The sequence below is a fragment of the Coregonus lavaretus genome (genome assembly GCF_964263955.1).
Source record: "Coregonus lavaretus genome assembly, contig: HAP1_SCAFFOLD_491, whole genome shotgun sequence".
NCBI lineage: Eukaryota > Metazoa > Chordata > Actinopteri > Salmoniformes > Salmonidae > Coregonus > Coregonus lavaretus.
Window position 1 is genome coordinate 67,893 of NW_028165046.1, and position 26,488 is coordinate 94,380.

General features: G+C 44.5%; 1 protein-coding gene and 1 long non-coding RNA gene across 2 annotated transcripts; both read right to left on the bottom strand.

Annotated features, from left to right (window-relative positions):
* Window positions 1-1,254: 1,254 nt before the first annotated feature.
* On the bottom strand, window positions 1,255-24,869 carry LOC311116361 (NF-kappa-B essential modulator-like). Its single transcript, XM_084191448.1, has 14 exons — window positions 24,645-24,869; window positions 22,572-22,711; window positions 22,105-22,466; window positions 17,408-17,581; window positions 17,245-17,303; window positions 17,124-17,171; window positions 16,870-16,972; window positions 16,395-16,510; window positions 13,713-13,865; window positions 12,833-12,905; window positions 12,467-12,601; window positions 6,318-6,454; window positions 6,154-6,212; window positions 1,255-1,524 (listed from the first exon to the last, which is right to left on the bottom strand). Exons 2-14 carry the CDS (start codon window positions 22,708-22,710, stop codon window positions 1,358-1,360), a joined length of 1,725 nt encoding a protein of 574 aa, XP_084047574.1. The 5' UTR covers window position 22,711; window positions 24,645-24,869; the 3' UTR covers window positions 1,255-1,357.
* On the bottom strand, window positions 11,447-12,411 carry LOC311116359. Its single transcript, XR_014611404.1, has 3 exons — window positions 12,125-12,411; window positions 11,681-12,076; window positions 11,447-11,635 (listed from the first exon to the last, which is right to left on the bottom strand). It is a non-coding gene; the product is annotated as an uncharacterized lncRNA (long non-coding RNA).
* Window positions 24,870-26,488: the final 1,619 nt, after the last annotated feature.

Sequence of the window (26,488 nt, forward strand, 5' to 3'; positions counted from 1 at the left end):
GGAGGGAGGGAGAGGGATATGGAGGGAGGGAGAGAGATATGGAGGGAGAGAGAGGGATATGGAGGGAGGGAGAGGGATATGGAGGGAGGGAGAGGGATATGGAGGGAGGGAGAGGGATATGGAGGGAGAGGGATATGGAGGGAGGGAGAGGGATATGGAGGGAGGGAGAGAGATATGGAGGGAGAGGGATATGGAGGGAGGGAGAGGGATATGGAGGGAGGGAGAGAGATATGGAGGGAGAGGGATATGGAGGGAGGGAGAGGGATATGGAGGGAGAGAGAGGGATATGGAGGGAGGGAGAGGGATATGGAGGGAGGGAGAGGGATATGGAGGGAGGGAGAGGGATATGGAGGGAGAGAGAGGGATATGGAGGGAGGGAGAGGGATATGGAGGGAGGGAGAGAGATATGGAGGGAGAGAGAGGGATATGGAGGGAGGGAGAGGGATATGGAGGGAGGGAGAGGGATATGGAGGGAGGGAGAGAGATATGGAGGGAGAGAGAGAGAGAGAGAGAGAGGGATATGGAGGGAGGGAGAGAGAGAGAGAGAGAGGGATATGGAGGGAGGGAGAGGGATATGGAGGGAGGGAGAGGGATATGGAGGGAGGGAGAGAGATATGGAGGGAGGGAGAGGGATATGGAGGGAGGGAGAGGGATATGGAGGGAGAGAGAGGGATATGGAGGGAGAGAGAGGGATATGGAGGGAGGGAGAGGGATATGGAGGGAGGGAGAGGGATATGGAGGGAGGGAGAGGGATATGGAGGGAGAGAGAGGGATATGGAGGGAGAGAGAGAGATATGGAGGGAGAGAGAGAGAGAGAGAGAGGGATATGGAGGGAGGGAGAGGGATATGGAGGGAGGGAGAGAGATATGGAGGGAGGGAGAGGGATATGGAGGGAGGGAGAGGGATATGGAGGGAGAGAGAGGGATATGGAGGGAGAGAGAGAGATATGGAGGGAGAGAGAGAGAGAGAGAGAGGGATATGGAGGGAGGGAGAGAGAGAGAGAGGGATATGGAGAGAGAGAGGGATATGGAGGGAGAGAGGGAGAGAGAGAGAGAGGGATATGGAGGGAGGGAGAGAGAGAGAGAGAGAGGGATATGGAGAGAGAGAGGGATATGGAGGGAGGGAGAGAGAGAGAGAGGGATATGGAGAGAGAGAGGGATATGGAGGGAGAGAGGGAGAGAGAGAGAGAGGGATATGGAGGGAGGGTGAGGGATGTGGAGGGAGGGAGAGAGAGAGGGATGGTGTGAGTGTGGGGGGTGAATACTTTAAAAGGGGACTGTATATGGTAGAGAGGGGGAGGGAGAGAGAGTTTAAAGGTGTGTGTGTGTGTGTGTGTGTGTGTGTGTGTGTGTGTGTGTTACTGGATACAGTCCATGACATGTATCTGCAGTGTGTCCATGTCCGGGGCTTGGTACTGGCACTTTGGACAGCGGTAGTCAGGGAGCTCCTCAGCCCCGCCTCCAGCCACTCCCCCTGCAGACAATCCCACGCTGCGGAAGGAGGAAGGGGTCGTGTTAAAGGCCCCTGGGAATGAGAGAGAGAGAAAATCCTCCTTTACTGTGATAATATTCCTCACCAAGATATTCAGTGTTCGCAGAAGTTAATACATTTATTCCAAATTTTAACTTCAAACCCAGAAGAAAAACTAAAAATACTCATGGGCGAAGGAGCAATGGCTCCTCTTGCAGCCAAATATGTATTTACATTTGCCTGCCATAGCCTGAGGGACACTGAATAATAACATCTGCATAGTAAATAGTAACATATTTATTATTATTATTATTATTATTATTATTATTATTATTATTATTATTATTATTGTTCCAAATAGTAGTGGTACAGGTAGTAGGGGTGATGGTAATGATATCAGTTTAATGATGGTGGTAGTAGTAGTAGTAGTAATGATGATGGTAGTAGGGGTGATGGTAATGATATCAGTTTAATGGTGGTGGTAGTAGTAGTAGTAATGATGATGGTAGTAGGGGTGATGGTAACGGTACTAGTTTAATGACGGTAGTGATAGTGGTGGTAGTAGTAGTAGTAATGATGATGGTAGTAGGGGTGATGGTAATGATATCAGTTTAATGATGGTGGTAGTAGTAGTAGTAGTAATGATGATGGTAGTAGGGGTGATGGTAATGATATCAGTATAATGATGGTGGTGGTGGTAGTAGTAGTAGTAGTAATGATGATGGTAGTAGGGGTGATGGTAATGATATCAGTTTAATGATGGTGGTGGTAGTAGTAATGATGATGGTAGTAGGGGTGATGGTAATGATATCAGTTTAATGATGGTGGTGGTAGTAGTAGTAGTAATGATGATGGTAGTAGGGGTGATGGTAATGATATCAGTATAATGATGGTGGTGGTGGTAGTAGTAGTAGTAGTAATGATGATGGTAGTAGGGGTGATGGTAATGATATCAGTTTAATGATGGTGGTGGTAGTAGTAATGATGATGGTAGTAGGGGTGATGGTAATGATATCAGTTTAATGATGGTGGTGGTAGTAGTAGTAGTAGTAATGATGATGGTAGTAGGGGTGATGGTAATATTTCTACTATTAACTGTTACCATTTTATTTATTTTTCTTTAGTTGTATTATTTACTACCATTTTATATTATTATTTTTCATTATTTTATTACAATGTATACATTGTTGCTTTGGCAATATTGACACTGTTTTTCATGCCAATAAAGCAGCTTGAATTTGAGTGAGAGAGTCAGAGTGAGACAGAGAGAGACAGAGAGAGACAGAGAGAGACAGAGAGAGACAGAGAGAGACAGAGAGAGACAGAGAGAGACAGAGAGAGACAGAGAGAGACAGAGAGAGACAGAGAGAGACAGAGAGAGAGTGAGGCAGAGAGAGAGTGAGACAGAGAGACAGAGAGAGACAGAGAGACAACTATTTGGCCCTAAACATAAAGTACACAGTGGCAGAACACCTGACCACTGTGACTGACCCAAACTTATGGAAAGCTTTGACTATGTACAGACTCAGTGAGCATAGCCTTGCTATTGAGAAAGGCCGTAGGCAGACCTGGCTCTCAAGAGAAGACAGGCTATGTGCACACTGTCCACAAAATGAGGTGGAAACTGAGCTGCACTTCCTAACCTCCTGCCAAATGTATGACCATATTAGAAACACATATTTCCCTCAGATTACACATACCAAACCCAATTTTGATAAATTCCCTTATCTACTGGGTGAAATACCACAGTGTGCCATCACAGCAGCAATATATATGTGACCTGTTGCTACAAGAAAAGGGCAACCAGTGAAGAACAAACACCATTGTAAATACAACCCATATTTATGTTGATTTCTTTTCCCATTTGTACTTTAACTATTTGCACATTGTTACAACACTGTATATAGACATAATATGACATTTGAAATGTCTTTATTATTTTGGAACTTCTGAGTGTAATGTTTACTGTTAATATGTATTGTTTATTTCACTTGCTTTGCCAATAAAGCCCTTAAATAGAGCGAGACTCAAAACGCTGGAGCGTCGGCCTTCTGGTCCACCGTGCTTCAGCACCACTCACTAGCTACTGTCATGGAGTTCACTAAATATATTAACAGAGTAGCTGTTAACAAGGCCTTCTGGTCCACCGTGCTTCAGCACCCCTCACTAGCTACTGTCATGGAGTTCACTAAATATATTAACAGAGTAGCTGTTAACAAGGCCTTCTGGTCCACCGTGCTTCAGCACCCCTCACTAGCTACTGTCATGGAGTTCACTAAATATATTAACAGAGTAGCAGCAGCGTAAAAAAGGCCTTCTGGTCCACCGTGCTTCAGCACCACTCACTAGCTACTGTCATGGAGTTCACTAAATATATTAACAGAGTAGCAGCAGCGTAAAAAAGGCCTTCTGGTCCACCGTGCTTCAGCACCCCTCACTAGCTACTGTCATGGAGTTCACTAAATATATTAACAGAGTAGCAGCAGCGTAAAAAAGGCCTTCTGGTCCACCGTGCTTCAGCACCCCTCACTAGCTACTGTCATGGAGTTCACTAAATATATTAACAGAGTAGCAGCAGCGTAAAAAAGGCCTTCTGGTCCACCGTGCTTCAGCACCCCTCACTAGCTACTGTCATGGAGTTCACTAAATATATTAACAGAGTAGCTGTTAACAAGGCCTTCTGGTCCACCGTGCTTCAGCACCCCTCACTAGCTACTGTCATGGAGTTCACTAAATATATTAACAGAGTAGCAGCAGCGTAAAAAAGGCCTTCTGGTCCACCGTGCTTCAGCACCACTCACTTCACCAGCTCAGGGCCCGGCCCAGCATGCACTTCTAGTCTACTTGTGTGCTGCTACAGCCCCTTTGCTTTAGCTACTGTCATGGAGTTCACTAAATATATTCATGAAGAAACTGATAGAACACACAGGTGCTAAATCAAGATGACTTATAAAGATGAGGACCAAGAGCAGGAGAGGGAGTGTGGTGATGTAGTGTCCACAACTAAATAATCATGGTGGAATCTGAAAAGACACGTATCCTGAAAGCATGATGGAGTCCTTGCTACGTGCACATGCTAAAAGGAAGGAACGAGGTGGGTAGATAACTAAGCGTGTCATTGTAGCAAAAACAAAACATCTGATCTCAAACGTTTGGTTCAATTTTATAGACTATAATGATTTAATACAACTAAATATTGTTTAAATGTTGAGCGCTTTCTGTCCCTACCAGTCTAGTGTGTTGCACTAGCAAATGCTTCACAATGTATTTCTTTGTAGGTTATAGCCTTGAAATTATTTAAACAATATATCCTAAATAATTCATTTTTGTTCCTTCTTAGGCTCCCTGTCTGTCTCCTGACCTATTTAGAGTGTTTATATGCTGTTTAATAAGACATGTAGACTATTTAGAGTGTTTATATGTTGTTTAATATGACATGTAGACTATTTAGAGTGTTTATATCCTGTTTAATATGACATGTAGACTATTTAGAGTGTTTATATCCTGTTTAATAAGACATGTAGACTATTTAGAGTGTTTATATGCTGTTTAATATGACATGTAGACTATTTAGAGTGTTTATATCCTGTTTAATATGACATGTAGACTATTTAGAGTGTTTATATCCTGTTTAATAAGACATGTAGACTATTTAGAGTGTTTATATGCTGTTTAATATGACATGTAGACTATTTAGAGTGTTTATATCCTGTTTAATATGACATGTAGACTATTTAGAGAGTGTTTATATCCTGTTTAATAAGACATGTAGACTATTTAGAGTGTTTATATCCTGTTTAATATGTAGACTATTTAGAGTGTTTATATCCTGTTTAATATGACATGTATACTATTTAGAGTGTTTATATGCTGTTTAATAAGACATGTAGACTATTTAGAGTGTTTATATGTTGTTTAATTTGACATGTATACTATTTAGAGTGTTTATATGCTGTTTAATATGACGTAGACTATTTAGAGTGTTTATATCCTGTTTAATATGACATGTAGACTATTTAGAGTGTTTATATGCTGTATAATAAGACATGTAGACTATTTAGAGTGTTTATATGTTGTTTAATATGACATGTAGACTATTTAGAGTGTTTATATCCTGTTTAATATGACATGTATACTATTTAGAGTGTTTATATGCTGTTTAATATGACATGTAGACTATTTAGAGTGTTTATATCCTGTTTAATATGACATGTAGACTATTTAGAGTGTTTATATCCTGTTTAATATGACATGTAGACTATTTAGAGTGTTTATATCCTGTTTAATATGACATGTAGACTATTTAGAGTGTTTATATGCTGTTTAATATGACATGTAGACTATTTAGAGTGTTTATATCCTGTTTAATATGACGTAGACTATTTAGAGTGTTTATATCCTGTTTAATATGACATGTAGACTATTTAGAGTGTTTATATCCTGTTTAATATGACATGTAGACTATTTAGAGTGCTGTGCTCACACGCTCTGACCTGGTTGCGGGGGGGGGGGGGGGGGGGTGTCTGGTTGTGGGGGGGGGTGTGTGTCCCTGGTTGTGGGGGGTGTGTGTGTCCCTGGTTGTGGGGAGTGTGTGTGTGTCCCTGGTTGTGGGGTGTGTGTGTGTGTGTCCCTGGTTGTGGGGGGGGGATGTGTGTGTCCCTGGTTGTGGGGGGGGGTGTATACCTGGTTGTGGTGGTCTGAAGACCTCCAGGTGTCTCTGCTGCATTTCCTCCATCCGAGCCCTGAAACACACACACACACTTTAAAAACATTATTTGAATCCACAAATCCCATTCCAGTGTGTGTGTGTGTGTGTGTGTGTGTGTGTGTGTGTGTGTGTGTGTTACCGTGAGGTCCCCTCCTGTTTCAGACGCTCCATCTCAGCCAGTGCTCTGTTCAGCTGGTCCTGAAGCTCCTCCTTCTTCTGGTTCAACTTCTCTCTGGCCTCCCGCTCCGCTAGGAAGTCTGCCTTGTAGATCTCAGCCTAACACACATCCCATTAGAATCAAAAGGGATTCAAATTTTAAAAGGTCACAGATACATGGACGCTCAGTTGGTAGAGAATGGTGGTTATAATGCCAGGGTAGTGGGTTGTATTCACGCATGAATCTGGATAAAAGCGTCTGCTAAATGGCATATTATTATTATTATAGAAAAAAAGCACCTTCTCCATACAGCTAGACTGACCATAACAGCTGAAACAGAGCAGTACCTTCTCCATACAGCTAGACTGACCATAACAGCTGAAACAGAGCAGCACCTTCTCCTCCATACAGCTAGACTGACCATAACAGCTGAAACAGAGCAGTACCTTCTCCTCCATACAGCTAGACTGACCATAACAGCTGAAACAGAGCAGTACCTTCTCCTCCATACAGCTAGACTGACCATAACAGCTGAAACAGAGCAGTACATTCTCCTCCATACAGCTAGACTGACCATAACAGCTGAAACAGAGCAGTACCTTCTCCTCCATACAGCTAGACTGACCATAACAGCTGAAACAGAGCAGCACCTTCTCCTCCATACAGCTAGACTGACCATAACAGCTGAAACAGAGCAGTACCTTCTCCTCCATACAGCTAGACTGACCATAACAGCTGAAACAGAGCAGTACCTTCTCCATACAGCTAGACTGACCATAACAGCTGAAACAGAGCAGTACCTTCTCCATACAGCTAGACTGACCATAACAGCTGAAACAGAGCAGGACCTTCTCCTCCATACAGCTAGACTGACCATAACAGCTTAAACAGAGCAGTACCTTCTCCATACAGCTAGACTGACCATAACAGCTGAAACAGAGCAGTACCTTCTCCATACAGCTAGACTGACCATAACAGCTGAAACAGAGCAGTACCTTCTCCTCCATACAGCTAGACTGACCATAACAGCTGAAACAGAGCAGTACCTTCTCCTCCATACAGCTAGACTGACCATAACAGCTGAAACAGAGCAGTACCTTCTCCATACAGCTAGACTGACCATAACAGCTGAAACAGAGCAGTACCTTCTCCATACAGCTAGACTGACCATAACAGCTGAAACAGAGCAGGACCTTCTCCTCCATACAGCTAGACTGACCATAACAGCTTAAACAGAGCAGTACCTTCTCCATACAGCTAGACTGACCATAACAGCTGAAACAGAGCAGTACCTTCTCCATACAGCTAGACTGACCATAACAGCTGAAACAGAGCAGTACCTTCTCCTCCATACAGCTAGACTGACCATAACAGCTGAAACAGAGCAGTACCTTCTCCTCCATACAGCTAGACTGACCATAACATCTGAAACAGAGCAGTACCTTCTCCTCCATACAGCTAGACTGACCATAACAGCTGAAACAGAGCAGTACCTTCTCCTCCATACAGCTAGACTGACCATAACAACTGAAACAGAGCAGTACCTTCTCCTCCATACAGCTAGACTGACCATAACAGCTGAAACAGAGCAGTACCTTCTCCATACAGCTAGACTGACCATAACAGCTGAAACAGAGCAGTACCTTCTCCCCCATACAGCAAGACTAACCATAACAGCTGAAACAGAGCAGTACCTTCTCCATACAGCTAGACTGGCCATAACAGCTGAAACAGAGCAGTACCTTCTCCTCCATACAGCTAGACTGACCATAACAGCTGAAACAGAGCAGTACCTTCTCCTCCATACAGCTAGACTGACCATAACAGCTGAAACAGAGCAGTACCTTCTCCATACAGCTAGACTGGCCATAACAGCTGAAACAGAGCAGTACCTTCTCCTCCATACAGCTAGACTGACCATAACAGCTGAAACAGAGCAGTACCTTCTCCATACAGCTAGACTGCCCATAACAGCTGAAACAGAGCAGTACCTTCTCCATACAGCTAGACTGCCCATAACAGCTGAAACAGAGCAGTACCTTCTCCATACAGCTAGACTGACCATAACAGCTGAAACAGAGCAGTACCTTCTCCTCCATACAGCTAGACTGACCATAACAGCTGAAACAGAGCAGTACCTTCTCCTCCATACAGCTAGACTGACCATAACAGCTGAAACAGAGCAGTACCTTCTCCTCCATACAGCTAGACTGACCATAACAGCTGAAACAGAGCAGTACCTTCTCCTCCATACAGCTAGACTGACCATAACAGCTGAAACAGAGCAGTACCTTCTCCTCCATACAGCTAGACTGACCATAACAGCTGAAACAGAGCAGTACCTTCTCCTCCATACAGCTAGACTGACCATAACAGCTGAAACAGAGCAGTACCTTCTCCTCCATACAGCTAGACTGACCATAACAGCTGAAACGAAGCAGTACCTTCTCCATACAGCTAGACTGACAATAACAGCTGAAACGAAGCAGTACCTTTTCCATACAGCTAGACTGACCATAACAGCTGAAACAGAGCAGTACCTTCTCCATACAGCTAGACTGACCATAACAGCTGACACAGAGCAGTACCTTCTCCATACAGCTAGACTGACCATAACAGCTGAAACAGAGCAGTACCTTCTCCTCCATACAGCTAGACTGACCATAACATCTGAAACAGAGCAGTACCTTCTCCATACAGCTAGACTGACCATAACAGCTGAAACAGAGCAGTACCTTCTCCTCCATACAGCTAGACTGACCATAACAGCTGAAACAGAGCAGTACCTTCTCCTCCATACAGCTAGACTGACCATAACAGCTGAAACAGAGCAGTACCTTCTCCTCCATACAGCTAGACTGACCATAACAGCTGAAACAGAGCAGTACCTTCTCCTCCATACAGCTAGACTGACCATAACAGCTGAAACAGAGCAGTACCTTCTCCTCCATACAGCTAGACTGACCATAACAGCTGAAACAGAGCAGTACCTTCTCCTCCATACAGCTAGACTGACCATAACAGCTGAAACAGAGCAGTACCTTCTCCTCCATACAGCTAGACTGACCATAACAGCTGAAACAGAGCAGTACCTTCTCCACCATACAGCTAGACTGACCATAACAGCTGAAACAGAGCAGTACCTTCTCCACCATACAGCTAGACTGACCATAACAGCTGAAACAGAGCAGTACCTTCTCCTCCATACAGCTAGACTAACCATAACAGCTGAAACAGAGCAGTACCTTCTCCATACAGCTAGACTGACCATAACAGCTGAAACAGAGCAGTACCTTCTCCACCATAAAGCTAGACTGACCATAACAGCTAAAACAGAGCAGTACCTTCTCCTCCATACAGCTAGACTAACCATAACAGCTGAAACAGAGCAGTACCTTCTCCATACAGCTAGACTAACCATAACAGCTGAAACAGAGCAGTACCTTCTCCCCCATACAGCAAGACTAACCATAACAGCTGAAACAGAGCAGTACCTTCTCCATACAGCTAGACTGGCCATAACAGCTGAAACAGAGCAGTACCTTCTCCTCCATACAGCTAGACTGACCATAACAGCTGAAACAGAGCAGTACCTTCTCCTCCATACAGCTAGACTGACCATAACAGCTGAAACAGAGCAGTACCTTCTCCTCCATACAGCTAGACTGACCATAACAGCTGAAACAGAGCAGTACCTTCTCCTCTATACAGCTAGACTAACCATAACAGCTGAAACAGAGCAGTACCTTCTCCTCCATACAGCTAGACTGACCATAACAGCTGAAACAGAGCAGTACCTTCTCCATACAGCTAGACTGCCCATAACAGCTGAAACAGAGCAGTACATTCTCCTCCATACAGCTAGACTGACCATAACAGCTGAAACAGAGCAGTACATTCTCCTCCATACAGCTAGACTGACCATAACAGCTGAAATAGAGCAGTACCTTCTCCTCCATACAGCTAGACTGACCATAACAGCTGAAAGAGAGCAGTACCTTCTCCTCCATACAGCTAGACTGACCATAACAGCTGAAACAGAGCAGTACCTTCTCCATACAGCTAGACTGAACATAACAGCTGAAACAGAGCAGTACCTTCTCCTCCATACAGCTAGACTGACCATAACAGCTGAAACAGAGCAGCACCTTCTCCTCCATACAGCTAGACTGACCATAACAGCTGAAACAGAGCAGTACCTTCTCCTCCATACAGCTAGACTGACCATAACAGCTGAAACAGAGCAGTACCTTCTCCTCCATACAGCTAGACTGACCATAACAGCTGAAACAGAGCAGTACCTTCTCCTCCATACAGCTAGACTGACCATAACAGCTGAAACAGAGCAGTACCTTCTCCATACAGCTAGACTGGCCATAACAGCTGAAACAGAGCAGTACCTTCTCCTCCATACAGCTAGACTGACCATAACAGCTGAAACAGAGCAGTACCTTCTCCTCCATACAGCTAGACTAACCATAACAGCTGAAACAGAGCAGTACCTTCTCCTCCATACAGCTAGACTGACCATAACAGCTGAAACAGAGCAGTACCTTCTCCATACAGCTAGACTGACCATAACAGCTGAAACAGAGCAGTACCTTCTCCATACAGCTAGACTGCCCATAACATCTGAAACAGAGCAGTACCTTCTCCATACAGCTAGACTGCCCATAACAGCTGAAACAGAGCAGTACATTCTCCTCCATACAGCTAGACTGACCATAACAGCTGAAACAGAGCAGCACCTTCTCCTCCATACAGCTAGACTGACCATAACAGCTGAAACAGAGCAGTACCTTCTCCACCATACAGCTAGACTGCCCATAACAGCTGAAATAGAGCAGTACCTTCTCCTCCATACAGCTAGACTGACCATAACAGCTGAAAGAGAGCAGTACCTTCTCCTCCATACAGCTAGACTGACCATAACAGCTGAAACAGAGCAGCACCTTCTCCTCCATACAGCTAGACTGACCATAACAGCTGAAACAGAGCAGTACCTTCTCCATACAGCTAGACTGACCATAACAGCTGAAACAGAGCAGTACCTTCTCCTCCATACAGCTAGACTGACCATAACAGCTGAAACAGAGCAGTACCTTCTCCATACAGCTAGACTGACCATAACATCTGAAACAGAGCAGTACCTTCTCCATACAGCTAGACTGACCATAACAGCTGAAACAGAGCAGTACCTTCTCCATACAGCTAGACTGACCATAACAGCTGAAACAGAGCAGTACCTTCTCCTCCATACAGCTAGACTGATCATAACAGCTGAAACAGAGCAGCACCTTCTCCATACAGCTAGACTGACCATAACATCTGAAACAGAGCAGTACCTTCTCCATACAGCTAGACTGACCATAACAGCTGAAACAGAGCAGTACCTTCTCCTCCATACAGCTAGACTGACCATAACAGCTGAAACAGAGCAGTACCTTCTCCATACAGCTAGACTGACCATAACAGCTGAAATAGAGCAGTACCTTCTCCATACAGCTAGACTGACCATAACAGCTGAAACAGAGCAGTACCTTCTCCTCCATACAGCTAGACTGACCATAACAGCTGAAACAGAACAGTACCTTCTTCTCCATACAGCTAGACTGACCATAACAGCTGAAACAGAGCAGTACCTTCTCCATACAGCTAGACTGACCATAACAGCTGAAACAGAGCAGTACCTTCTCCTCCATACAGCTAGACTGACCATAACAGCTGAAACAGAGCAGTACCTTCTCCATACAGCTAGACTGACCATAACAGCTGAAACAGAGCAGTACCTTCTTCTCCATACAGCTAGACTGACCATAACAGCTGAAACAGAGCAGTACGTTCTCCATACAGCTAGACTGACCATAACAGCTGAAACAGAGCAGTACCTTCTCCTCCATACAGCTAGACTGACCATAACAGCTGAAACAGAGCAGTACCTTGTTCTCCAAACATTATCTAGCTGCTTTGCTTTAGTCTTAGCCTGTGTACATGGCTGACAATGACCAATGTTACAACCATTAGTTTACACTCATTGTGTGTATCTGGAGAGGGATAAAATGTGTGTGTGTGTGTGTGTGTGTGTGTGTGTGTGTGTGTGTGTGTGTGTGTGTGTGTGTGTGTGTGTGTACCTGGGCCGTGAGAACAGGAACGGTCTCTAGAGATCCTCTGTGTTTTTCCACTTCTTCCTTCAGCTTGTCAATCAAGTCCTGCTTCAGAGCCAACGCTCTCTCTGCCTCCTCCAGACGACCACACATGTCTCCTCCCTACAGACACACATTACATATGGTGTTATTAGTTACTGTTGTCTCTTCCTGTCATACAGACACACATTACAGCAGTTACATCATGTCTTGTATTGGTGTTTAGCTCAAAGGTATGAAGCATAGCTAGCCCCCCCCCCCTCCTCTGCCTGCCACCCCCCCCCCCTCCTCTGCCTGCCACCCCCCCCCCTCCTCTGCCTGCCACCCCCCCCCCCTCCCCTCTGCCACACACACCTCAGTCTTGAGTTTGGAGTCGTAGTCCTTAAACAGACAGGTGTAGGCATGCTGCAGCTGAGCTAGTTTCCTCCTGGAAGACAGGGAGGTAAGAAGGACAAGTGTTATTATAAGAACAATACATGTGGATTATTGGTCAGTCTTCAGGGCGGTTTCTAGGTTCTGTGTGTGTGTACCTCTCTTCAGTAATAACCAGTCGGTCAGTCTTCAGGGCGGTTTCTAGGTTCTGTGTGTGTGTACCTCTCTTCAGTAATAACCAGTCGGTCAGTCTTCAGGGAAGTCTCTAGGTTCTGTGTGTGTGTGTACCTCTCTTCAGTAATAACCAGTCGGTCAGTCTTCAGGGCGGTTTCTAGGTTCTGTGTGTGTGTACCTCTCTTCAGTAATAACCAGTCGGTCAGTCTTCAGGGAAGTCTCTAGGTTGTGTGTGTGTACCTCTCTTCAGTAATAACCAGTCGGTCAGTCTTCAGGGAAGTCTCTAGGTTGTGTGTGTGTACCTCTCTTCAGTAATAACCAGTCGGTCAGTCTTCAGGGAAGTCTCTAGGTTGTGTGTGTGTGTACCTCTCTTCAGTAATAACCAGTCGGTCAGTCTTCAGGGAAGTCTCTAGGTTGTGTGTGTGTACCTCTCTTCAGTAATAACCAGTCGGTCAGTCTTCAGGGAAGTCTCTAGGTTGTGTGTGTGTGTACCTCTCTTCAGTAATAACCAGTCGGTCAGTCTTCAGGGAAGTCTCTAGGTTCTGTGTGTGTGTGTACCTCTCTTCAGTAATAACCAGTCGGTCAGTCTTCAGGGAAGTCTCTAGGTTCTGTGTGTGTGTGTACCTCTCTTCAGTAATAACCAGTCGGTCAGTCTTCAGGGCGGTTTCTAGGTTCTGTGTGTGTGTACCTCTCTTCAGTAATAACCAGTCGGTCAGTCTTCAGGGCGGTTTCTAGGTTCTGTGTCTGCAGCAGTAGTTTGTCTACCGTCACAGAGTGCTGCTTCCTCTGTTGTTCCATCTCTCTCTCTGATGCTGCCAACGCCTCCAGAGCACTGCTCAGCCTGCACACACACACACACACACACACACACACACACACACACACACACACACACACACACACACACACACTAGGGGTGTGAACGTTTAAACAAAGTTGAGGAAATCCCTGACTGACCGAAAAGCCTGTGTGTTTTGCCTCGACATTGACCACCTGAAAGGGGACGCACATTGACCACCTGAAAAGGGACGCACATTGACCACCTGAAAAGGGACGCACATTGACCACCTGAAAAGGGGACGCACATTGAGTCCCAAACTGTTGCTAACAGCTGCACTGTGAATTCACGTGGAATTTTATGAATTTTCTTATGGGTTTTAAAAATGGACAAAATGGCAGTTTAAACGTTAAGAAAGTCTTTCCCTTCGTCACATCCCTACCACATGTACAGATTCTAAACAAACAGAACATGGGTTTGGGTTTGGGACCCGGGTTGTCTGCATGCCCGTGCTGTGTGAGCTCACTGAGATAGCTAAAGCTTAGGCTATTGGTTAACACATACTAGGGCTGGGTGATATGGCCAACATATCATAGCACAGTATTTGTTATTTTTTTACAGTATGAGACAGTATTTGATGTTTTTGAATAATAAAAGTTGTAAATGTGCTTTATGAGTAGTGTGTGGCCCTAGTGTGGCAACACATACATTCTAAATGATTTCAAAAATGGCTCTTCCCCCATACTGATTGTTTTATACTGTTCAATCAAACCTCAACCAAAAGTTGGAATATACTGGGCCCTTGGAATACAGTGTTGTTTGACATGACAACGAATGAAAAAGCCAAGGAGGGGTTATTGTGACAGGGTAGGAACCAAAGTGTTGGTCAGTGTTTCCCAGTGGACCCTAATTCATGTTACATTAAATGTTCTCTCTCACTATAGCTTTGGATGTAGCTAAAATATTCATGCTTCGCCGATTCCTCTGTGATATACACAAACAGGCTGACCTAGACCGTCACTGGCACCAGGCTGTATTAGCTAGCTAGCTACGTTTGCTCTGACTCAGTACATTTAGCAAGCTAGTTAGAGATTAGCATTAGCAGCTAAAACTATTTATTTTAGCCACAACTTGCTGAGAAAATACCAACTAGCTGTTTGCAGATGGTAAGATACACAAACTAATAGTGGAATTATAGAACACTTGTGGATTTCTATTAAGACGCATCGTAGCATAATAATAATAATAATAATAATAATAATAATAATAAGCCATTTAGCAGACGCTTTTATCCAAAAGTGTGTATGGGTGGTCCCGGGTATTGAACCCACTACCTTGGCGTTACAAGCGCCGTGCTCTACCAGCTGAGCTACAGAGGACCACAGCACTGTATCTGCAGCACTGACCATACAGACTGACCAGGCAGCACTGACCAGGCAGACTGACCAGGCAGCACTGACCAGGCAGACTGACCATGCAGCACTGACCATGCAGACTGACCATGCAGACTGTCACTGAGTGGTTGTTGTGACTCAAACACTGCCCTTCTTTAGTGCCAGGGGCTTGGTGGAAAGAGAGAGGGAGGGAGAGAGGGAGAGGGAGAGGGAGAGGGAGAGGGAGAAAGAGAGGGAGAGGGAGAAGGAGAGTGCCAGGGGCTTGGTGGAAAGAGAGAGGGAGGGAGAGAGAGACAGAGAGAGGGAGGGAGAGGGAGAGGGAGAGGGAGAGAGAGAGAGAGAGGGAGAGGGAGAAGGAGAGTGCCAGGGGCTTGGTGGAAAGAGAGAGGGAGGGAGAGAGAGACAGAGAGAGGGAGGGAGAGGGAGAGGGAGAGGGAGAGGGAGAGGGAGAGGGAGAAGGAGAGTGCCAGGGGCTTAGTGGAAAGAGAGAGGGAGGGAGAGAGAGGGAGGGCGAGGGAGAGGGAGAGTGCCAGGGGCTTAGTGGAAAGAGAGAGGGAGGGAGAGAGAGACAGAGAGAGGGAGAGGGAGAGGGAGAGACAGAGAGAGAGAGTGCCAGGGGCTTGGTGGAAAGAGAGACAGAGAGAGGGAGAAAGAGAGGGAGAGAGAGGGAGAAAGAGAGGGAGAGAGAGAGAGAGAGAGAGAGAGGGAGAGGGAGAGAGAGAGTGCCAGGGGCTTGGTGGAAAGAGAGACATAGACAGAGAGACATAGACAGAGAGACAGAGACAGAGACAGAGACAGAGACAGACAGACAGACAGACAGAGAGAGAGTGCCAGAGAGTGCCAGAGAGTGCCAGAGAGTGCCAGAGAGTGCCAGAGAGTGCCAGAGAGTGCCAGAGAGTGCCAGAGAGTGCCAGAGAGTGCCAGAGAGTGCCAGAGAGTGCCAGAGAGTGCCAGGGGCTTGGTGTTTGTGGAAAGAGAGAGGGAGGGAGAGGGAGAGAGAACTCAAGTAGCAAACGGAGCGAACTATAAAAACGGACATTATTACATGCAGCGGAGTGGCGTATCACATTTAACAAACCGAACTGAAATACCATTACACAAGGTAAAGTAAAAACCCAACCCGGTCCGTGCATCAGTACCGGTATATAGTAAAATACGGTAAGCCGCCCAGCCATAACACACACACACGTTGACGTACTTGTCATCCAGTATGTTGCGGTCCTGCTGGCTCCGGTCCAAACAGCTCTGTCTCTCTCTCAGCTCTCCCAGAAGAGACGTCACCTGGGCCTTCAGCGCCTCGCCATCCTTAGCCAGCTACACACACACAGATAGTACTGAAAGGGCCATGCAGTAGGACTCAGTGTTACTTGTGTAATGAGTGCAGTGTGTGTGTGTGTGTGTGTGTGTGTGTAGTGAGTGCAGTGTGTGTGTGTAGTGAGTGCAGTGTGTGTGTGTAGTGAGTGCAGTGTGTTTGTGTAGTGAGTGCAGTGTGTTTGTGTAGTGAGTGCAGAGTGTTTGTGTAGTGAGTGCAGAGTGTGTGTGTGTGTGTGTGTGTGTGTGTGTGTGTGTGTGTGTGTGTGTGTGTGTGTGTGTGTGTAGTGAGTGCAGTGTGTGTGTGTGTGTGTAGTGAGTGCAGTGTGTTTGTGTAGTGAGTGCAGAGTGTTTGTGTGTACCTGGGTACAGTCCTTGTCCTTCTGTTTAAGCAGCACTTCAGTTCTGTCTCTCTGAGCTGAACTCTTCTGGAGGGAATCTAACTTCTCCTGCAGCTCTCTGTACCTACACACACACACACACACACACACAGGAACAACACACACACAGGAACATATTTAGGATCACAGTTCATAACAGCTACAAGGCAAAATAGTGAGACACGTGTACACACACACACACACACACACACACACACACACACACACACACTGACCTGCCCTGCGTGGCTTGTAGTTGCTCTGTGAGTTTGGCCAGGTGGGAGCTGAGGAGACAGGAGGCAGAAACATCAGCACACTGCAGGAAGTGATGATGACTGTGAGGAAATGATGTCATACCTGTCAGAGGAGGGCGGGGCATCGGAACGCTGAACAGTTTCCTCGGTAACACCACATGTCTAAGGAACACAATTGTATCCTTCAATACAACTTCCATTTTTAAGCTATAATTTCTTCAATTTTTGCATAGAAAGACCCTAACACACACCACACACACACACACCAGTTTGGTTCTGAGTTGCTCAACCGAGCGACGAAGGTAGTCTCTCTCCCTCTCTCCCTCCTCCCTCTCTCCCTCCAGCTCTTCATTCCTCCTCCTCAGATCTCTCATCCCTTCTTCCAACTTCTCTTTGTGGGTCTTCAGCAGCTGGAGAAAGTCGTTCCCTCCTCCTGTGGGCTAGAGAAAGAGACCGGAGGTTGAAAGAGAAATAGTATATCCCCACGTTGCTATAGAAGCAACAGCTTCTCTGAATACAAGCTCGTATTAAACTGAAAGAAGGAACGAGGGAGCAAAAGAAGGAAAAACAAAGGATGGGTTGTAAAGCATATCGCTTCAGGTTAACCATTTGTTACACACAGAGAGAGATGGAGGGGACACAGAGAGAGATGGAGGGGAGAGATGGAGGGGACACAGAGAGAGATGGAGGGGAGAGATGGAGGGGACACAGAGAGAGATGGAGGGGAGAGATGGAGGGGACACAGAGAGAGATGGAGGGGAGAGATGGAGGGGACACAGAGAGAGATGGAGTGGAGAGATGGAGGGGACACAGAGAGAGATGGAGGGGAGAGATGGAGGGGACACAGAGAGAGATGGAGGGGAGAGATGGAGGGACACAGAGAGAGATGGAGGGGAGAGATGGAGGGGACACAGAGAGAGATGGAGGGGAGAGATGGAGGGGACACAGAGAGAGATGGAGGGGAGAGATGGAGGGGACACAGAGAGAGATGGAGGGGAGAGATGGAGGGGACACAGAGAGAGATGGAGGGGAGAGATGGAGGGGACTCTTCACCCTGCACGCACACACATTTGTTTTACTATCCTTGTGGATACCAAAAATGTATTCCAATAAAAAAATCATATTTTACCTAACCCCCTAAAATAGCCTTTTTCCTTAGCTGTGTTCGAATACCCATACTGACTGCACTAACCGTACTATCTGTGACATGAATTGAGTATATAGTATGCTTATTGGTCATAGTATGGATATAGTTAGTATGCCAAAATGTTCCTGGATGTCTTACTAAATTCGCCAAAATACGACGTATCCAAACAGTGGACACTATTTCCGTTCTTTTAGGGCCCGTAATGCAACGTTTTCAGATTTGAAGAAAATGGCGGAAAACATGCAGCCGAAGTCCGACGAGAGCGGATACAAATTCATTGCTTTAACTAATTATGACAAATGTTAACAAAATGTTGAGCAATGTAATATAGTAATGACTTTTCAAATAAGTTACGTTACGTTGGCTGACAATTTGTTAGCTACGCTATCCTTAAGGAAACCACATAGCATTACAGCAGTATGTACCGGTATGTTAGTAGTTACCTAACGTTAGTTGGTTACTAATACATCGAACTTGCCGGGCAGCATATTAACTATCTGCTATCTAACTATCCAACGTTTATTGACTTGATTATTCACATCATTCTTAGCTAAGTGGTACAGTCATTGTGCGTTTCAATGGACATAGTTAATTCTGGCTATCTACTCCGATTTCAGAGCACTCTCGTCTGAGTGTGCCAGAGAGCAGAATAACTGAGGAATTTACGAACGTCGGCAAGAAAAAGCGTCATTAAATGATTGCCAGCAGCACAGTTAGTCACCAACGCTCTGGATAGCATGAAAACAGCCTAACCAGCTCTGCTAGGGCGAGTAAAATGGTCAGAGTGAGGTTCTCTCATTTGTGTCTAGAAGTAGCAAGCCAACGTTAGCCAGTTAGCTTGGGTGCTTGACTGTCGTTGAACGCTCGGATCAACCCTGACGCTCCGGGAGCGAAACGCTCAGAATTTACGAACTGACAATCTGACAACGCTCTGGATTTACGAACGCCCAGAGCGCACACTGGCACTCCAGATTGAACAAACCCACCCGAAATCGTAAAAAGTCTAGCTAGTCATTTGTTATGCTAGCAAGAGGTTGCATAGCAACAGCATCAACTTCCGGTAGACAGGCGAAGCGCTAGTACGCTCAACTAACTGAAACTGATACTGTTCGTTTACAGTATACTTTACACACACACAGAACGACCAAACACACTCCCCTTTACACACACACAGAACGACCAAACACACTCCCCTTTACACACACACAGAACGTAAAAACAAGCGAGCATACTCACGGAATATCTCCCTCTCTTACAAAAGTATGTGGACACCCCTTGAAATTAGTGTATTCGGCTATTATTTCAGCCACACCCGTTGCTGACAGGTGTATGAAATCGAGCACACAGCCATACAATCTCCATAGACAAACATTGGCAGTAGATTGGCCTTACTGAAGAGCTCAGTGACTTTCAACGTGGCACCGTCATAGGATGCCAGCTTTACAACAAGTAAAGTGCTAGAGCTGTCCCGGTCGAATGTAAGTGCTGTTATTGTGGAGTGGAAACGTATACTAATTTGAAGGGGTGTCCACATACATACACTGCATTCGGAACGTATTCAGACCCCTTGACCTTTTCCACTTTGTTACGTTACAGCCTTATTCTAAAAAATATTAAATAACTTTTTTTCCTCATCAATCTACACACAATACCTCAATGACAAAGCGAAAAAAAGCTTTGTAGAAATTTTTGCAAATGTATTACAATTTAAAAACAAAAATACCTTATTTACATAAGTATTCAGATCCTTTATCATTTTGTGAACCGCTATGAAGGAATGGTATAGACATTTATTTTTGTATTTTTAAACTAGAAATTACAGCTTTCTAAAGTATCTTGTTACAAAATACATTGGAGGGTAGTTCAGCCCAGTGTAATACAAAATACTCAGAAGTAATTAAAATACGTATTTCAACATGTAACATACAGTTCATTAGGAAAGTATTCAGACCCCTTCCCTTTTTCCACATTTAGTTAAGTTACAGACTTATTCTAAAATTGATTAAATTCATATTTTTCCTCATCAGTCTACACACAATAGCCCATAATGACAAAGTCAAAACAGGTCAATACATTTCTAAAAATCTGTTTTTGCTTTGTCATTATGGGGTATTGTGTGTAGATTGATGAGGGGAAAAAACAAATTAATCTACAGTTGAAGTCGGAAGTTTACATACATTTAGGTTGGAGTCATTAAAACATGTTTTTCAACCACTCCACAAATTTCTTGTTAACAAACTATAGTTTTGGCAAGTCGGTTAGGACAACTACTTTGTGCATGACACAAGTAATTTTTCCAACAATTGTTTACAGACAGATTATTTCACTTATAATTCACTGTATCACAATTCCAGTGGGTCAGAAGTTTACATACACTAAGTTGATTGTGCCTTTAAACAGCTTGGAAAATTCCAGAAAATGATGTCATGGCTTTAGATAGGCTAATTGACATCATTTGAGTCAATTGGAGGTGTACCTGTGGATGTATTTCAAGGCCTACCTTCAAACTCAGTGCCTCTTTGCTTGACATCATGGGAAAAGCAAAATAAATCAGCCAAGACCTCAGAAAATAAATTGCAGACCTCCACAAGTCTGGTTCATCCTTGGGAGCAATTTCCAAACACCTGAATGTACCACGTTCATCTGTACAAACAATAGTACGCAAGTATAAACACCATGGGACCACGCAGCCTTCACACCGCTCAGGAAGGAGACGCGTTCTGTCTCCTAGAGATGAACGTACTTTGGTGCGTAAAGTGCAAATCAATCCCAGAACAACAGCAAAGGACCTTGTGAAGATGCTGGAGGAAACAGGTACAAAAGTATCTATATCCACAGTAAAACAAGTCCTATATCGACATAACCTGAAAGGCCGCTCAGCAAGGAAGAAGCCACTGCTCCAAAACCGCCATAAAAAAGCCAGACTACGGTTTGCTACTGCACATGGGGACAAAGATCGTACTTTTTGGAGAAATGTCCTCTGGTCTGATGAAACAAAAATAGAACTGTTTGGCCATAATGACCATCGTTATGTTTGGAGGAAAAAGGGGGTTGCTTGCAAGCCGAAGAACACCATCCCAACCGTGAAGCACGGGGGTGGCAGCATCATGCTGTGGGGGTGCTTTGCTGCAGGAGGGAATGGTGCACTTCACAAAATAGATGACATTATGAGGAAGGAAAATTAGGTGGATATATTGAAGCAACATCTCAAGACATCAGTCAGGAAGTTAAAGCTTGGTCGCAAATGGGTCTTCCAAATGGACAATGACCCCAAGCATACTTCCAAAGTTGTGGCAAAATGGCTTAAGGACAACAAAGTCAAGGTATTGGAGTGGCCATCACAAAGCCCTGACCTCAATCCTATAGAAAATGTGTGGGCAGAACTGAAAAGGCGTGTGCGAGCAAGGAGGCCTACAAACCTGACTCAGTTACACCAGCTCTGTCAGGAGGAATGGGCCAAAATTCACCCAACTTATTGTGGGAAGCTTGTGAAAGGCTACCCGAAACGTTTCACCCAAGTTAAACAATTTAAAGTCAATGCTACCAAATACTAATTTGTGTATGTAAACTTCTGACCCACTGGGAATGTGATGAAAGAAATAAAAGCTGAAATAAATCATTCTCTCTACTATTATTCTGACATTTCACATTCTTAAAATAAAGTGGTGATCCTAACTGACCTAAGACAGGGAATTTTTACTAGGATTAAATGTCAGGAATTGTGAAAAACTGAGTTTAAATGTATTTGGCTAAGGTGTATGTAAACTTCCGACTTCAACTGTATCTATATCCATCCCTCAATCTATCTGTACTGACCAGAGAGGATGCCATAGGTCCGTTGGTCTCCGAGCTCTTCTTCTCCTGGTCCCCTCCCCTCCTCTCCTCCGAGCTCTTCTTCTCCTGGTCCCCTCCCCTCCTCTCCCCAGCAAGAATTCCGTTAGAGCTGGAGCTGGAGGCCTGGCTGGGGCCGTTGACCAGCAGGCCTTGGTCAGCTCCAGGGTTGGAGGGGCTGGCCAGGCTGGTGAGGCTGTGGTTCTCCCTGGCCAGTCTCTCCACTAGAGCCCGGGCCTCCTGGAAACGACAGCTGAGGAACTCCCTCTCTTCTCTAGACCTCCGCTGCCATCCCTCCATCTCCTCACAGCGCTCACGCAGGGCCTGGTTGCTGCGCCGCAACGCCTCTACACACACACACACACAGAAATAGCATTAATAAAACAACCACACACACATACAATCTGTGCATCATTGTGGATACAAATAAAATATGTGTCTGTGTGTCCTACCTCGGAGCTGCTGGTTGTCTCCCAGTAGTCTAGTCACCACCTCATTGGCTGCCAGCTCAGCAGGAACCTGAAGAGCCACGCCCCCCTCGTCCCCCGCCATCTCCCACTGCAGGGCTACGTCTGCCTGGGGCTGCACCATGCTGCTGAACATTATGCATCCTTATTATCCCATTGACCCATGGTTTAGTCGACAAAAGCAATGATGCAACAAAAAAAATCATTGCAACATGTCTAATGGAAACGGCATTTGGAGAAATGTTCCAAAAGACAGACAACATTTCTATACGTTTGACGGGTGATATTTTTATTTTGTCTCAACTTTCTTTATTGCGACAATAACTGATGATTGCCGAATACTTTTGATGGTACGCGATGTCATCACGTAACTATAAGTTCCACTCCACATTTAATTCTAAATGCCTAATTCTTGCAAAATCATTATTTTTATAGTTAAAAAAATGATTGTCCTGACTTCCAAGAATGCCAGAATTGCTTCGCCTTGCTTTTCTGGTTGGCTGGCAAGTTTCACCATCCAATTATTTCAGATCTACATGATTGCAAGTTTCACCATGGCGATACATTGACACATGAGAATTATTTGATTTTGGCAAATATTAGGCTGGACAATAGAATGAAAATGTTATTTATTTATTTAAAAATGTCTTCTGGCTGTTTAAATCGGCCACATCTTGAAAAAGAGGACAGGGACATGCGTTTTGTTTAGGTTTTACACCTTTCAAAAAAAAAAAAAAAAAAGTTAATCATGCAAAGAAAAAGTTTAACTTTGATAGCTATGCGCCAGCCATCACTAGCACTATGGATCACCACAACAGGCAAACAGTGAGCTTGCTCACGAAGTAGCTGTAACCTTGTTAATAATAAGTTACATGAGGTAAACCTAGAGGGTTAACGTGGGCAGGTCTCATTGCCAGTAATAGCAACGCAGGCATTGTGCCAATGGGCTGGGAATAGAGCGTTTGGAAAGCGGTTCCACGGTGCTCAATAGAACTAATAGGAGCTGCCAGGGTGAAAAATGCCCTAAAATATGACCTGTTTTTTCGCGATTACTTCAAAACTACTGCAAGCAGCTGGGACATATAGTAATATTTTTTTAACTGGGCTCCATTTCGAATGGAATTAACTAGTTATCAGAAAAAAACCGTTAAAAATGTCATTTGTCCAGCCTACAAATATTAGTCAATTAATGCTATCCATGCTGGCTTTTTCTGGCTACATGAGACATGAGTTAGGAGGGCATACAGGCTTTCGCCAATGTATTTATGGTCAATTTGTCTAAATGTGTAATGGAAACACTTCAACCACTACATTTTTATTCAACACTGTACTGCAGGTGTCGTCATTACGTCCAGTTGGTTTTTATCAACACAACATTTGGTTAAATGGAAACGCGCCCTAGCAGCCAACTGTCGCATCTATTTTCTATAAGAACTTAATAAATGTCGACGACAACAAATAAAATAGTTAATGGAAAACATAGCTCGGAGTCCGCTCGGAGCTAGCTAGGTTCCTTTCACTTTCGCTTCTAGTTCCATCATGGTGGTTTCTGATTATTTGTATTTATTTAACCTTAACTAGGCAAGTCAGTTAAGAACAAATTATTATTTACAATGACGGCCTACCCCGGCCAAACCCGGACGCCGCCCTATGGGACTCCCAATCACGGCCGGATTGTGATCCAGCCTGGAACCGAACCCGGGTCTGTTTGACGCCTCTATCACTGAGATGTTGCGCCACTCGGGAGCCCTATATATCTAGTTAGCTAACCTATCTTTACTTAGCAAGTTACCCGCTAACTACAGACCGTGTAGCTAATGACATTCTCAACACGGTCAGCTCGCTTGCCAACCATCTCCAAGTCAACCAGTCATATAAAGCCTATAACTAGAAAGCCGTCAACAACACCGTTCATTTGGTTAGGTTAGCTAGACTGTGACTAGCTAGCTAGCTAACATGGCTAATTCGGGCTAGCCATGACCATCACGTCAGCTAGTTAGCACAACAAGTGGCCAGCCAATGACATGTTTAGCTAACTTGATGTCAAGAAAAGCTTACCTTTTCTCTATAGCTCTCGACGTAGTTAGCCAGTTAATTAACCTAGCTAGCTCTGGTTTGATTGTCGCAGACCAAGCGTATTTCCGTAACTGACACCAACTCTTACGTTGTGTTTCTATTCAAATCTTGTAAAATAATCTCCAGCGATAAGGTCCCTTGACATTATGCTAAAGTATCTTTCTGCTGTCAAAGCGACACTGACTGAGCTAGTTTGCGCCAGGAATTCCCCCTTCCTACTTCCGCACTGAGAGAGAGAGAGAGAGATGACATCTTCTTCGATGAGGTTTAATGGCGGTTGGCGTCCAATCAATGTTGCATTACCGCCTCCTACAAGACTGGAGTATAACTCCCTTATACTTTGCTTTAAAAAATAAAATAAAAAAGACCCTGCCGTCTAACACTACTCATTTTTTTTTTTTTACAAAATTAAAATACCATACTCCACTATTTAAATCTATTTAGTCCTACTTCAGGCCAACAGGATGGGACACCGCCACTTAACCTTCCCGTTGTCCTAGGGTCAAAATGACCCGCCACTGTGTTGAACCAACTTTATTTAATTTTTATATTTTTGGGATCATTTGTGAAAAGGAGGCAGTGAGACTTTAAAGAAAGTATCACTGCCTCCTTCTCACAAATGATCCAAAAAATATAAAAATTAAATAAAGTTGGTTCAACACAGTGGCGGGTCATTTTGACCCTAGGACAACGGGAGGGTTAACACACACTGTAACTCTTCTGACGTCAAGTCTTCCACACCCAAATACCTCTCTGCAGCTGCCACCACAACATATATTTTCTGCGACTTACATTCCATCCCTGCCGTACAGTTGATAACCATTGCTATAAATGCCAAAAATCCAATCTTACTGAAGCATATATCACTTGTTGTCCTATCCCTCTGTACTGGTACATATCTACTACTCCCACAACTCCTCTCCTTCTACTTTCTTCACTGACTCAGCAAATGACAACTTCTGCACTAATCTAACCCTGGAAACCTAAACCTTCATCTCTCGCACTGGACATTAAAAGTTACCCTCGTGGAAAATTACACATTACTGTTTAATACAATTACATACTGTGCAAAACAGGACAGATAAGCGCAGTCTCATCTGGGCTCAGTGAATGTATGTTTGAGAATTGACCATGAAAGCTGATTATGGTTCAGAAATGGAACTTTGCATATAATCAAGCATTTAAAAAATCTATTTTACATAGCAGCTCTAAAGTCTGCTGTAATGTTTTCACGGTTCGACAGAGGGGACTGGCGGTGCGTCTGGAAGAGAAGCTTTTAACACAACAACTCTACCGTCCACTGGCACCTCAATGTTTGCACGTTACATCTGTACCGTCTCCCAATTGACCAGTGAATAATAAGGTATAGGCATGAATTATCCCACAAAACATTCACATCATTTACATTTTCGTCATTTAGCAGACGCTCTTATCCAGAGCGACTTACAAATTGGTGCATTCAACTTCTGATAGCCAGTGGGATAACCACTTTATTTATTTTATGGGGGGGGGGGTAGAAGGATTACTTTATACTATTCCAGGTATTCCTTAACATAACATCAGGCAAGTTAATTACACTAACAGTTCAAATGAGAGTATATCAGATACATAGATGACCTGCTCCCTTCATGAACATGAAGCAGCTTTTTTCCCAGGTGTTGTCTGGTGTAGTACACTCCATGGATAAATTGTTTATTTTGTTCTTTTTCTTGAGGCTGAGTGGTGGCCAATAACAGATGTCATCTTTGATCCATACTTGTGGAACTACTGCATATGACTGGTTATTTTCATCCAGGAACTGAACTATGGCTTCATGACCTAAAGAC

What these genes read in the sequence shown, in the direction of transcription:
- LOC311116361 (XM_084191448.1), bottom strand. Translation starts at nt 22,710, where the DNA reads ATGGTGCAGCCCCAGGCAGACGTAGCCCTGCAGTGGGAGATGGCGGGG. An exon ending in GACCTATGGCATCCTCTCTG is followed by an intron (nt 17,582 to 22,104) that starts GTCAGTACAGAT and finishes CTCTTTCTCTAG; the next exon opens with CCCACAGGAGGAGGGAACGA. An exon ending in GCCCCGCCCTCCTCTGACAG is followed by an intron (nt 17,172 to 17,244) that starts GTATGACATCAT and finishes CTGTCTCCTCAG; the next exon opens with CTCCCACCTGGCCAAACTCA.